This window comes from Dipodomys ordii, unplaced genomic scaffold, assembly GCF_000151885.1.
Source record: "Dipodomys ordii isolate 6190 unplaced genomic scaffold, Dord_2.0 Scaffold35, whole genome shotgun sequence".
In the NCBI taxonomy this organism is placed as follows: domain Eukaryota; kingdom Metazoa; phylum Chordata; class Mammalia; order Rodentia; family Heteromyidae; genus Dipodomys; species Dipodomys ordii.
Genome location: NW_012267251.1, coordinates 2,685,630 through 2,700,876, shown reverse-complemented (window position 1 = coordinate 2,700,876; position 15,247 = coordinate 2,685,630). Strand labels below are relative to the sequence as shown.

The following is a 15,247-nucleotide window of genomic DNA, read 5'->3' as shown; positions in this document are numbered from 1 at the left end:
ATTCCTCAGCACCACATAAGCAGAAAAAACAAAAAAGCTGGAAGTGGTACTGTGGCTCAAGTGGTAGAGCGCTAGCCTTGAGCTGAAGAGCTGAGGGACAGCGCCCAGGCCCAGAGTTCAGGCCCCACGACCAGACCCCAAAAAACAAAAAAACAAAAGAAATATCAGTACAATGCTGAGTGAAACTATCAACTTCATTGAGATTTCACCACCCCCCCCACCCCCTCTATTTGCCTTTTCTATTCTAGGATTGAAGTCAAGATGCTATAGAGCACTCAGTCATATCACCCTATTTTCTACTATTGGTAAAAATGCTACCACTGTTTTTGTCTATTTTCTCATGATTAAAGCAGAATAAATGAGGGAAAATAAGGTATGGTCAAGCTTACAGCAAATACAGGAGATATTCCTTTATGTACTTCCATTAAGATTAAGGAAAAAAATCATTTAGGGGAAAATGAAGCAGGATAGACTAGGGAAAAAGGCTATAGATTAGATATGATCAGCTTACAGCAAATAGAGGAGATATTCATTCATTTACCCCCCTTAAGATTAAGGGAACAGAATCATTTAGGGGGAAATGACGCCTGGACAAGGCAACTCAGAACCATGGTATTTAGAAACCTGGAAGTGCCATCTTTGCTTCAAAGAGAGACAACAGGATGTATCGCCTCTCGAGGGGTGCATTGCTCACCCCAAGAATTAACACTTGTGGGAACTGGGAAAGTGGCTCAGTGGTAGAGTGCTTGCTTTGCATGCATGAGGCCCTGGGTTCAATTCCTCAGCACCACATAAGCCAGAAGTGGCGCTGTGGCTCAAGTGGTAGAGTTCTAGCCTTGAGCTGAAGAGCTGAGGGACAGAGAGCCCAGGCCCAGAGTTCAGGCCCCACAACCACTAACAACAAAAAAATTAACACTTGTCTGACAGGATGTATGCATTCCTGAGGAAAATGCTTCCCCCCAACTTAAGCCACCTCCTACCCAAAAAGCAGGTAACAGGGCACCTTCCTTATCTCAAGGATAAGGATCTGTTTTAGGGCAGCATGCATTCTTACCTGGAAGAAATGTTCCCAAACATCCAGAAAGTAACACCAGGAATGATTAAAGCAAAGATGAAACACCTAGGTTTACATAACTCTGAAGCCAGACCCCTTGCCTTTATCATATAAATGGCCCTAACAGCCAAAGAGCTTCATTTCTCTCTCATTCTCTCCCTTGTAGAGCACGCACACTCTTGTTAAGAGTGTGCCCCCAGCCCTTCTGTTTGTCTGTTTGCTTACTTACTCAATAAAGCTCTGCCAAGGTTTCTTACTGTGTGACTTGTCCAGAAATTCTTATTCTGTGATCAAAGTCAAGGATCTTAAGGGAAGAGTGCCTACGTTTAAAGGGAAAGCTCACAAACCCTCACTGTGTCTGGTGACATGATGATGTTGAGTCTGTAGACTCTGAGTTGAGTGGACTTGAAGTTTGAATCAGTGTTTAATGTGGCTGCAACTATTTCAAATGCTTAAAAGAAATGGATAGGAAATCACCATATTCCTTCTCTCCAAAACTTAAGGCAGAAATGAAATACCGTACTTCTTCATAATTCATTCCACTGTTCTTAAGGGATTAGTAAAGACGAATATTTGGCAGAAAACAAACCCTATACAGATGTCATTATCTGGAAAATTTAAAGAACAAAATAAGAAAACCTGGAATAAAAAGATAAACTGGCTAAACAAAATAGATTAAAAATTCAAAGTAAAAATTTAATTAAAATTTTATATAAGCATTTGAAAATAAAAATGACAAATAATGCCTATACTAACAATATTTGTAGTATTAAAAAAAGGTGAAGCATACATGATGAGTTTCTGGTCCTTAAGAAAATATTGTAGTATCAAAAACATGTAATAGGATTAGAATGAAAATAAAGATATGTCCACTTTGTGGGCAATAAAGTAACATTTCCAAAAAAAATCAAAGAAGTCTCAAATAAGACTAATAAAGATATTAAATTACTAAATATTAAAACTATTTTTAGATTCCTTTTAGAATAAAGATTTGTATAAACGAATCTTGTATTTACCCTAAAATGTGACACGAGTAAATTTAAATTTATATTGCTTGCTGATTTTCCTAAAGAAAAAGGAAACATTAGGTGTCTTTTTTCTCCAATTGAAGAAGTAATGATCCCCTGAACTAGCAAACTGATATGAAAGGGGAAGAAGAGAAGGAAGAAGAGGAGGAGGAAGAGGAAGAATAAATTCTTTGACAATGTGGAATAATGATTCAAGAGGCATTTCAATTATTACTAAGAATTTGTGCCAAGCAGTCCACTGGTCACTTAAGTGTTACAGTATAATAGTGGAAATGCTGTTATGCTTGGAGTTCTCTTCCCTGAGTGTGCTGGCAACAGTCACAACAGAGCAGAGTGCACACACACCTCGTTGGGCAAGCCTACCTTTTTGTCATACACATCCTGCCAGTTTACTCCGGAAAAAAAACTGTGTCTCATGATTTCTTTCGCATCATCTGGCCCTCCGCCGAGGCTGTGAGGACAGAAACAAACTTGAATGAGTGCAAAACATTTACAGAAGCCCAACAGGTCCATTTTCTTGGTGGAAATACAATTTTCCATGTGATAAATAATTCTTTGGATAAACAGGCACCAAAATAGAAAGTTTTGCTATAAGATCTAATTTTCTCAACATGCTGCTAATAAAACCTATCGTCAGAACAAACAGAAAATGGTATGGGCCAGTATTGCTGGCACATTGGAGATATGTGACACTTCTATTTTCCATCTGCAGCACGGGCACAGCCATACCTTCCCAAGGTAATACCAAGAGTTAGAAATAACAGAGGTGGTGCCTAGCAAACACATTATTATTATTATTACTATCACTTGTCTAAAACAAATTCCTTTCGGGATAACTCAAGTAAAAAATGTATCATTATTCTTAAATTCTGAAAGATTTCAGAGAAATATTTTCAGAGAAAATAATTTGTGGAGAATTGTTACTGATAAATACTCATGAACTATTTCATATTTTAAGAGAATTCAACAGGAATTCTATTAGTCTATGAAATAGCATGAATTAAAAAATGAAAAAAAAAGTGCCCCTGTCTTTGAAGATATTCTTATTTAGTCAATATCTAGCATAATAGGAAATGCAAGTCCTTTCTGGCTTCCTCAGTTTCATGAAGCACGTTTGAGTCACTAAGGAAAAACTAGAGGGAAAGTGAGAGAGAGGAAGAGCGGGGGAGTGAGAAAAAAAAAGTTAACAAGAAAAGAAAAAAAGGAAAAATAAAAAATAAGGCAAGGCCAGGAGCTTAATTCTGAACTTAATGCAGTCAGTTTAGTCAGATTTATTTCAACTGCTCCAAGAAATTATATGTGCTGATAAATACATGGAAAACCATGTATGGGTGTTATAAATTATTATAAAGTATTAATATAAATACAATTGAACACAATTTACAAAGAATATACTTCTACTTTAAAACAAACTCACTGAAAACTTTTGTTAGTTTTTATTCAACTTTAAAGTCAACTACAGTGAAAATGCTTCTGGATCAGTTCTGATGTGATCACAGTTTGATGTTTTTGTTCATTAAAGTCACAGATGCAAGTCACATAACAGAGACACATATCAAACTTCATTTGTCAGTTACATGAGTGACTTCTTTGATGGCTAAGTAGTTGTGGAACAGGGCAAGAATAATGTTTTTGTGTCATTTACAATGTAACACATGCATACACACACACAAACAAAAAACCCCAAAAAACACATACTTTAAAATTTAATCTGCACCGTTAACATGCTCTCCAACACTCTCTTAAACCTAAATCAAAACAATAAATTAAGCCCTGATTTACAGCACTGGCCAATTCTGGCGGTGCATGTCTTTTTCACCAGGCCAGTTTCAAGCTGTCATAGGAGCTGTCAATATAGTCTCCATGAAGATACGACTTCAAAACATAGAAAACAGTAAAATGTAACTAAGCGAATAGGGAGTGATAAATTTTGAGTATTTAGTCCTTTGATTCACTCTTCTTTATGAATTTATGCAGTTTATTTTTATTTTTTGGGTCGGGTTGTGGGGCCTGAACTCTGGGCCTGGGCGCCGTCCCTCAGCTCTTCAGCTCAAGGCTAGCGCTCTACCACTTGAGCCACAGTGCCACTTCCAGCTTTTTCTTTTTTGCTTATGTGGTGCTGAGGAATCGAACCCAGGGCCTAAGGCATGCAAGGCAAGCACTCTACCACTGAGCCACCTTCCCAGCCCTAGGTTTATTTTTAATAATGACAAATACATTAAATATCTAGCCTACAACATTCCTGAAAATTTACCCTTTTGTTCTGGTAAGCTTGTACCTACCAACTATAATATACTAGTAGGTAGAAGGGAAACCAAACAGGTCATGGTAAGTGGCAGTTACTTCTCACAAGTTCTGGTTGTCATGAGGAAGAAACAGGTGACACAACGATAGAACATCCGATAACTGGTTGACACTTGGCTCTCTGCTGATGATGGCTCCCAGAGAGGGGTCACCGCTGTGAACGCTAGCTGGAAATCTCTAAATGAACTACATCACAGAGACAAGTTTTAAGGTTGCCTCATGTTACAGCTGTTATGCTCACATCTGGCACATTTTGTCTGGTGGAATCTCTATTAATGCATTCTGTTCCCTCTCACTCTGCTTCAGGTAAGTTCATCTCTTCCAATAGGCTGGGAACTTCTGGAGACAAACATCAGTACTTGATTGCCCAAAAGGTATTCTAAGTCCACAAAGAGGACAAGAAAAGCAGAATAACCAAAGCACTCGTTTCTAAAAAGAAGTTAATATTTTATTGTAGGAAAAAAGGTAGTCTGTATGAAAAACAGCCAAAACCCCATGTACTTTCCTACACTGGTGTTGCAATGGGTTGGTGCTTCACAGTTTTACTGTTTGTAATACTAACTCTTTTTGATGTGTTCTTGACATGGTACAGGTGGTGAGAACTGAACACAGAATCTTAACCGTTTCATGAAAAGTTTTAATCTACCTTGTTATTTATTTTTGAATGAAATCTGTTTTTTTGTTTGTTTTTTTGTCAGTCGTGGGGCTTGAACTCTGGGCCTGGGTGCTGTCCCTGTGCTCTTCAGCTCAAGGTGAGTGCTCTACTGCTTGAGCCACAGCACCACTTCTGGGTTTCTAGTGGTTTATTGGAGATAAGAGTCTCATGGAGTTTTCTGCCCAGGCTAGCTTTGAACCGTGATCCTCAGATCTCAGCCTCCTGAGTAGCTAGGATTGTAGATGTGAGCCACTAGCACCCCGCTGAAATCTCAGTTCTTCAGTAAAAATTTGGTTTGGGATATGGCTAGCACAATTTACCAAATATATACACAAAATATTGCTCAAAAAGACTTGCAAAGTCTAAGATTATAAACTTTGATTGTTGTTTTAGATAGGGGACATTCATTAATATAACTTCAGAGTGAAGCTGTTAACACTTTCAATGTCAATATCATAATGTCAAAACAAATCCTTGGAGCCCATAGATTTTTTGTTTTTGGCCGAGGGATGGGGGGGGGGGGAGGAAGTACTAGGGCCATGCATTTGCCAGGTAGATGGTTTACTGATTTAGCCATACCTCCGGCTCTTTTTGCTTTAGTTTTCTTCTCCTAGCTTTGCCCAGAGCTGGCCTGGACTATGATCTCTTCCCACACAGCTAGGGTTAACTGGCATGCCCCATCACTTATGAAGATGGAGTCTTGCTAACTTTTTGTGTAGCTCTCCTAGAACTGCAATCCTCCTTGTTTTCTCCTGAGAAGCTGAGATTATAGGCATGAGCCACTGTGCCCAGCCTATGTATAATTTACTATTAGAAACACCACAGATTTCCTATTTTCCTAGTATACTAAATGCAACATGAGGCATGTTTTTCCTGTAAGGTGCATGGATGATAAAGAATTAATAGAATGCTCACAAAGTAACAGAGAATAAGATATATAAGGAAAATTATTGTATGCCAGATATGGGTGGATCCCCGGCACCATGCAAGGGAAAAGAACACTAGACACATCCAGGCTGAGTTTAAAGAACCTGACCAGGGGAAGAAAGCAGTCTATGATACTGGCATGTTTCTCAGACCTCCCAGGAGTGTCCTTTGATGGCTTTTTCTTACCTGTGAACTTGGACATGCCCAGGGTTCTGCCCAGGCCCGCTTCTCTCTACAGTCTAGGAGGCTCCTAGATGTCCTTGGGTCCCAAAGCCATACGATCAATGGCTGGTCTCTTTTCTTTTCAGTGCTGGTATTATCCAGCTGCATGCTTGTCATCAACACTGACATCAACACTAGTTCATGCTCCTTGAGTCAACAACACCTCGTTCTTTAAATTAGTCACTCTGAGACCTTCTAGCTACCCCTGACTCCCAAATTCATCATTTCTGTGTTATCATTTGCACTCAGGAAGGACCCCAATTTTCATTATTACTGTAAGGGGAACTGGGGTTTGAACTAAGGACTTGTGGCTTGCTAGGCAGGTAGTCTAACATTTGAGGTACTCTTAGAGTTCTTTTTGTTTTCAAATAGGATCTTGCTTTTGCTCAAGTTGTCCTGGTCCATAGTCCTCGTTTTTATACTTCCCAAGTACCTGAGATGACAGGCACGCTTCACTGTGCCGGGCTACTGATATGGGAATCTTAAACATTTTTTGCCCAAACTGGCCTAGAACTATGACCCTCCGGACCCCAGCCTTCCCAGTAGCAAGCACAGGTATGAGGCTTCAGGCCTGGCTTCTTTTTATTTTTTACACTCAGCCTCGTTCTGTAGCCCAGGCTGACACAGAACTCGGTCCTCCTGCCTCAGTCTACGAATGCTGACTATATATAGATACGTGCGACCACACTTGGCTCCACAGGAATTCTTAACTGCTCTCCTTCCCTGCTCCTCGCTCTTCTTCATCAGTCTACCTCAAAGCTGCCAGAATTAGCCTTTCCTTTCTTTTATTCTGTCAGTCATGGGGCTTGAACTCAAGGCCTGGGCATTGTCCTTGAGCTCTATTTTGTTCAAGGTTATGCTTGAGCCACAGTTCCACTTTGGGTTTTCTGTTAGTTAATTGGAGACAAGAGTCTCATGGACTTTCCTGCTAGGGCTGGCTTTGAACTGCGATCCTCAGATCTCAACCTCCTGAGTTGCTAGGATTATAGGTGTGAGCCACCAGCGCTCACTTCAGAATTACATTTTCAGAATACAAATCTTGATTTAAAATACCCTCATGGCTTCTCATCATTTTGTGAATAAACACTAAATGTCCTCTAAGAAACATAAGGTCCTTATAACTAACATCACAGCTTCATCCCTGACAGCTGAGCTCTCAACTTGCAACCCAGCCACACTTCACATGTCAATTTGCCTTCCTGAGTGTCACCTCTAACCCAAACTCCTGGGCCAGCTCACCCCAGACCTCACTAACTACCCTGACAGCACTGAGCACCAGCAAGCATGTGTGGATGCGCTGGGCCTCATCGATGCCCGAGTGTCTATGGCAGGGACGTGCTTACACTGGTCTGTGTCCTGGACTCTGTAGAGCAACACAGTGGGGCCTGGCGCACATCTTAGGAAACAACGAAGCAAGTGGCTGCGAATACTGCCTTCTGTCTCTGGAGCACCACTGACCTCTGGCAGGAGACACTATGTATCCAGCATCTCGATTTATAGCAATTCACCTGGCCTTTGTTCACTGGGATGGAAGTGAGCCAATGGTAAACAGACAGGGTGGACATGGACATGGGAACCATGAATTCAGTTTTGTTGTATACGCCTCTAGAGAGGTGCCCATGGCAGTCAGAGCTGCCGAGGAGAGTTAAGAAAGGCTGGGAAACTCAAATTTCAGGATTCATTTGTTCGGTCACTCAGTAAATCTATTTGTCAGGAGCCACAAACAAACTCTAGATGAGATGGGACTCAGGGAAATCACAGGCTCAGTGCTTCAGTTCATTACCTGCAGAAGCTGTTAGGTGTGCACAGACACCTGGGTGGAGGGCCCCTAATAAGATTGCTCGTATTACAAGACACCTTAAAGTCAGTAGTCATTTCACACGCCCCATGAGTGAAGTAACAGGACAAAGGATATGTGGCTAACTGAGCAAAGCAGCAGAGACTCCCTGAGGTCAGAGAAGGAGCTACAAAAGCAGAACTCCTTTCGGCCCCATGTGGAAAGATAATGCTTTCAAGTAACTGGCAAAAACAGGGCTAGCAGTGTGAATACGGGCTGGGAATGGGAGAGAAGTAGGGAGTGGAGAGCAGCACGGCTGTTCTTTCTACAAAGTGAACCAGCAGAGATTGGAAGGCCGGGGGAATACCGTGGGGAAGATCAAGCCATGGTCAACTGAGAAACTGTCCACACATAATGTGGACATTTTGTGAATCCACATAAAATTTCCACTGAGAGAGACTTTGATGAAAAATTTACATTATCTATATTATGTGGTTAAAAATAATTCATTATCTCAGTGGGAAGATGTCTACACTAAGTACATTGCTTTTTGTAATTAGTTTTATTTGAATTGATTTCCAAATCACGGTTTCTAACCATACCCAACAATAATGCAGCAAGCATGATTTGAGGCTTACCGTTTATTTGGATCCTTTATCAAGAGCCCTGAAAGCAATGATTTTGCATCTGAAGAGAGTGTTCGAGGAAATTTTATGTCTTCCATAAGTATTAGTTCAAAAAGTTTCTCATGATCCTGGTTGTAGAAGGGTAACCTTCCACACATCATTTCATACATGACAACACCAAGGCCCCACCAGTCCACAGCTCGGCCATAGTCATTATCTTCCAACACCTAAAAGCAAATCAGCAAAGTGACTCATTATTGTATGCTAGCCTTTCAAGAACAGTGAAAAAAACAAGGCTTACAGAAAGTGAGCCCTGACTTCTAAGGCTTAGATAAGTCTAACGTCTTGACCTTTAACCTATGATACATCCTACAAAAGATGTAACCTATGCAAGTATGTGCAATATCACAGAAACCGTCAGTATATTACAAAGGGGGCATGCACACACACTCATCCATGCACACACACAACCCTGAAGTGAATAAGCATATCCACGGATCAAATAAAAAAATGTAGCAGCATATCTATATACATCCTCTGAGGTTGACTCAATTTTTCATTCTCAGTCCCACTAATCTAGACTTTAACAACATAAAATTAGATGGTACTAGAGACAGAACACTGAAGAAAACAAAGTTTTGTTATTTGGGTTGTAACCAGTTTTAGCATTCAGAGTCTCAATAATTCAAAACAACCCTTTCATTAACGCAAACACAACCCAAATCCCAGACCTAAAATCTGTGTGGTATGTACCCTTACATTTGTCTCTCAAAATACAGAAGACAGACTGGGTGCCAGTGGCTCATACCTGTAATCCTAGCTACTCAGGAGGCTGGGACTTAAGGCTTGAGGTTCAAAGACAGCTAAGCAGAAAAGTCTCTGAGATTCCTATCTCCAATTAAGCAGCCCCAAAACTCCAAGTGGTAGAGTGCCAGCTTTGAGCAAAAAGAGCAAGTGAGAGTGCAACGGGCCCTGAGTTCAAGTCCCAGTATTGCCAGAAACAAAAAATCAGATGCAAAAGAAGTTTTAGACATTAGCCAGGCACCTATGACTCACGCCTGTATTTCTAGCTTCTCAGGAAGCTGAGACCTAGAGATTAACACTTAAACCCAGCCTGGGCAGACAAATCTAAGAGGCTCTTATCTCCATATAATCAGCGAAAAGCCAAAGTAGAGGTGTGACTTAAGTGGTAGTGAACCAGGCCTTGAGTGGAAAAAGCCAAGCAAGAGCAACAGCCCCCGAGTTCAATCAAGTCCCCAACTTCCCCTACTCCCCCCAAAAAAGAAAAAAAGAGGTGACATTAAAGTATAACTTTTATTATGTTAGATCTATTCAAATCAGAACATGATCATTTACAATTTGACTCATTTTTATCATATTTGTTTCTTACTTGAAACATTCCTCATGAATAGATAACTTCAAGTATTTTTAAATGAATATGCTTTAAAAATCTTTAAGCTTACTTAAGCTTCTGAAGCTTTAAGGCAAATCAGATAAAAAAATCACAAACATGAATTACATCAATTAAAAAACCTTCTTGGTTTTAATTAAAATTGTTGAATTGCAAATACATTTAGCAGTTATGTCGTTGCAACCTATAAATATCATGAAAGGTACATTTGAAGACAGAATAAAGATTAAGGCTAAGATCTCAGAAGAATGGTATGTTACTTAAAGATCTATTCAGTAAGCATTTTTGGAGTACTGTAATTTTTAAAAATTCAATTGTAAAAATGTTTCATGGCTAAAGAGGTCTAGGAACAAATGCAGCAGTGATATTCACTAGACACTATGTTGAAAATATACAACTTTTAGGTGGATAGGTGGGAAAAACTGGGAGAAAGCGAGGGAAGAACTGACATTATCCAAAATGAAAAGTAATCCCTCTGTATATAATTTTTATAATAATAAAAACAAATAAAAAACATGTCTAGGAAATGAATTAGAAACTTAGACAAGTACAGTTACTGTTTTTCCAGAAACAATTTCAAAACTAAAAAAAAAAAATTCTAAAGGAACAAGAAATCCTAGTTTTCATCACTGGCCAAAACATATTTAAAATTTCTACTTGTTTGTAATGAGTAACTTGAGAACATGGGGAAATCAAGAAATACCCTAAGATTTAGTGTGAGGAACTCTGTTCTGTTCATCCGTCACAGGAAATGCCGCTATCTATCTGTGGAACACCAGGGACTTTTGGTGGCTCAAGGCCTGTCTCATGGCCAATTAACAGAATGTAATGTTTTGTGAGAATTTATGTATCATAATGCAGGATTCTATCTAGTAACCAAACAAAATTTTTTTTAATTTAAGTACTCTTTAACTGCATTCCTACAGCACGAACAAAATAGTGGCACACACAAAAAGGAGCCAAATGTGGTTTTTAACCTCTTTTTTCACACAAGCATAAAAAGCATAAAAGCTGGACTAACTGCCTCCCGAACCTACATTTCAGCAGCCGGGTTCTCATCCCCAGCTGGTAAAACTGGCAATCCGTTATTTTTGTTTAAATACCTGGTCTGCAGCCAGAAGAGAAAGTGAGCACATAAAAAGAGGCTTTTCATTTCTAAAGAGACATACGCAACTGAAAAATAAAACTGCTTTATGAAAAAAATCTATTTTGTAAGATATAATGTTTCATTTAGCTCTGTAAAATAATCAGATTCTCACAATAAGCAGCTTTGCTTCTGTGAATACCTGCTTTAACTGACACTCAAATACACAGTACTGTAAGCAGGACTGTCTGCTGAACCTCATACCCAGCAACACTGATGTAATGCCTTACTGAGCAATACACTCCTACAACCAGTCAACCCTCACTACTTAAGAGATTTTGCTCACCAATGAAAAACAATGATTTGTATTCAACTCCTCTCCCCTGATAGCTATGTGGAAGATAAAATCTACAAGAAATAATAATTTTCAATTATGGGAATATGAACCATCCTCCCTCTACACATATTAATCTTTCTTTGTCCTTAAGTCTAAATGATTTAAAAACAGAGTACTATGAAATACTTTGAAAAATCCCCAAATCAAATTATTTTAAACCCAACTGCCTATTTTATATTCGTTTTTACATTTATTATTAAATTTCCTTGAACTGTTATTTATAAAGGTAGGTGTACAGAGAGGTTACCAGTTTATAAGTCAGGTAATGAGTACACTTTTAGACAACGTCACCCCTTTCTCCACTCTCTATATTAGTTTTGTTTCTTGTAAACTAAGTGGTTGTACAAAGAAGTTACCATCCATAAGACAGGTTATGAGTTACACGCTTCTTGGTCCCTTCGCTGCTTCCCCATCTCTCCCCACCCCCAGCTACGTAGATCACTTTGCAGGAGGCACACAGAGTACAATGTCTGCATCTGCTCCCACTCCCTTCATTCCTGTGCCCCTTATATTAGTTTTGGAAGAAAATTTTTCTCATGAAAAGGACTTCTCTTTCTAAAATTACAGTAACATACCCATTTCAAATTCTGGAATCTCAGTCAGTGTTGTAATTCTGTTTTTTCTTAGTGAAAGGGCAATTTTTTTCACTGCTATAAGAGAAAGCTGATCTCAGGGATAAAGTAGAGGTACAATAATAGTCACAATGGTAGACCATTTCAACTCTATTAAAATATCATTTATCATTGGATGTAAATACAGATGAAAACATGCTTCCAGACAAATGATTTACTAAAAGAGTTATCTTGATGAGTTAATCTAAAGCGTCTCTTTTCCATAAATTCATTATTTCTGACTTTCATATGCAGTTCAAGGCCAATTATGAACAGTGACATCTGATTAACTTCCTCCTTTCCCTATTGTCCTTGGTTACCTTAGATGTAGGTCACACTTTACACCAACATTTAACACAAATGTCTAAACAGATAAAGGACAAGACAGAATTTGTAACACTAATGACACACTAATGTTAGTAGGACATGAGAGCTCATATGAAATCTAAATCAGAGTGACAACTTCAGGAAATAGGCTGAGTTCCATGTTTCTACTAGGATCCAGAAATTGCTTTACTTCAAGATACAGTCAGACCTCAGATCTAAGGAAGTTGCAGCGAACATCAATTAATGCTCAATATTCTGTAATATTTGGTAAGTCCGCTTGCATAAAACAACTAGGTGGAAAAACACTAAATTACCTCAGATAAACTCTTGAGTATTTACTAGTTTCAAAGAATGAGGCTACTGATAAAACTATGTGTTTTAAAATGAGACCATCAATTAAAGGTCCAATGTAAACATTTATTTGGTAATAGGTATTTCAGAAGCCATTTTAATCCAACATGCTTTCACCTGTCAGGATGTGCTGGGAGACTAGGAGACGCCTTTCTTAGCTGCCCCTTAGGCCAGCGATAATAGGAGGCTGTGTGCCCTACAGTGCTCACTATTCAATCAGGAAGCCTGACAGAACAGATGGGAAAAAATTAAACATCTAAATAAAGTGTCTACACACCTACGTTGTGAAAGTAAACTGCGAACTTGGATGAACCAGTTTATACTAATTTAAAATTTTTTTTTCTGGTTTACATTTCAGGTAAGTGATATCTACGAGTTTTCTATATATATGTACTTCATACTCTATAAAAGCCTTTTGTAAATTCTTAACATCATAGGTATTTGATGAAAAAGTAACTTGTAATTTTGCCAATTCAGATTTTTAAATAAACTCAACTTTCAGAAAGGAGAAAAATATATGTCAGTCCTTAAGATTTATCCCTTATCTTCAATAATCTTCAATAACTAGTATATGTCTAGGATAAGCAGAAGAGGTCAAAAGCTATGCACATATGACCATATAACCTGATGCTAAGCAAAATGTACCCCAAGATAGGGACACAAAGTATTTTATCTTTCTTGTTCTTTTTAATGTACTGTGCGATTTTCTTTTTGTTTCTTTGTATGTATAACCCCTGTTGTCACTGTATTTGATATCAGTGCCCTGCATCTTGTATATACATTTTTCTAATTTGGGGAGGGGAAGGGAAATAACAAAATGCTGAAATAAGGATACAGGATGACCCATTCTAACAATTAGATGTACAAGACACTATGTTTGAAAATGAACTTTACAACTTTGCGGGGGGTGGGGGGCAGGGGAGTGTTGGGAGAGGTAAGGGACCATAAGGGAAAAACAAAGGAGGGGGTAACAATGCTCCGTAGGAAATGTACTCATTATCTTGCTCATGTAACTGTGACCCTTCTGTATAGTATCTTTACAATAAAACATGTTTAAAAATAGAAAAGAAAAAAGAAAAAAAGATTTATACATTGTTTTCTCAGTATTTTCTTCATGAATAGAACTATTTCTCAGCTGACCTAATGATTCTTCAGAGCAGGCATTCTTGAAGCCCCTCTGCTTTCAGGTGGAATGCAGAAAGCTTTCCAGTCACCTCCTGCATGCACAAATGCTTGCATTCAGCTAAAGTCATAACATCTAAAGCAATCGCAGGCTAGAACAAGAAAAATTCTTGAACAAGACAAAAGCTAAATAGATATAATCATGGTAGTAAAATCATACTTAGATATACCTTCCTGTAGATTTCTGTACTTTTAAAACCATAAAGTAGTAAATATTGGATTCTAAAATACAAGATCATTATACTCCAAGTAAAAACCACCCTAATAAAATACTACTGTCATTACTACTGTTCTCAGCTTAACTGACTTTTTAAACCCATTCTCAGGATTCAGAGGATTCGAAATCACACTTTGTGCTTTAACTGGAATCCAAATTAATCATATCAAATATTCTGATCATTAATGCCAAAAACCACATATCATGGAAAAGAGGTTTATGAGACGAATAGCTATTCTAAGAAATAACAGCCCTCTAAATAAGCTACTACTTACATATACCCTTAAGGCATTAATTTCATCTTAGTTCACGTTTAAGTGTAAACTTTATCTTGTTCCATAATTGGATTGTTAATATCCAATTATGGGACAAGATGGAGTTACTGCTAATGTTACCCACAAATAGTAAAAATAGCATTATAGCAAAAAAATAAATTAAACATCAATGAAATGGTAAGCCAACTCTTACAACAGAGCTCTTACATATAAATTCTAACTATGAAGCAGATAACTGCATTTGAACAAATTGCTGGGCCCTAAAGATCCCTCTAAATATTAGTGGTGAGACCTTTCAGAACTACCAGGAAGATGCAGGCATAATATGCATCATTTTATTGTTATCATAAAGGTTATATACAGAGAGGTTACAATTGCATAAGTCAGGTAAAGTATACCCTCCCTTCCTCCATCCCTCCCTCTCTCTCTTTCTTTCTTTCTTTATTTTTGCCAGTCATGGGGCCTGGGCGCTGTCCCTCAGCTCTTCAGCTCAAGGCTAGAGCTCTAGCGCTTGAGCCACAGTGCCACTTCTGGCTTTTTCTGCTTATGTGGTACTGAGGAATTGAACCCAGGGCCTCATGAAGGCAAGCGCTCTACCACCCAGCCACCTTCCCAGCCCTAAATGGACAATATAACTACTTCTCTTGCTCTCTCACAGTTTTTCCCTCCCATCCCTACCCACAAGTTGGATAGTTCATGTTCAACATAGTGTTCAGTGTTACAGGCATTTTAACAAATGAAATCTTAAGTGTTGAATCCTGTTTTTGAAAGGCTAGTAAAATAACTCTTTTAACAAAAG

The 15,247-nt window shown here is 38.6% G+C and overlaps 1 protein-coding gene across 3 annotated transcripts in view; it reads right to left on the bottom strand.

Moving 5' to 3' along the window:
• Akt3 (v-akt murine thymoma viral oncogene homolog 3) overlaps window positions 1-15,247 on the bottom strand; it is a 192,092-nt gene that overhangs the window by 19,629 nt on the left and 157,216 nt on the right. For all 3 annotated transcript variants that reach the window (XR_001175120.1, XM_013017505.1, XM_013017506.1), the window contains 2 exons: window positions 8,606-8,820; window positions 2,446-2,533 (listed from right to left, as the gene is read on the bottom strand). Coding sequence is in view for 2 of the 3 variants with exons in the window: in XM_013017505.1 (XP_012872959.1) it covers window positions 2,446-2,533; window positions 8,606-8,820 (303 nt within the window). In the remaining variant the exon portion in view is untranslated. The remainder of the gene's footprint in view (window positions 1-2,445; window positions 2,534-8,605; window positions 8,821-15,247) is intronic.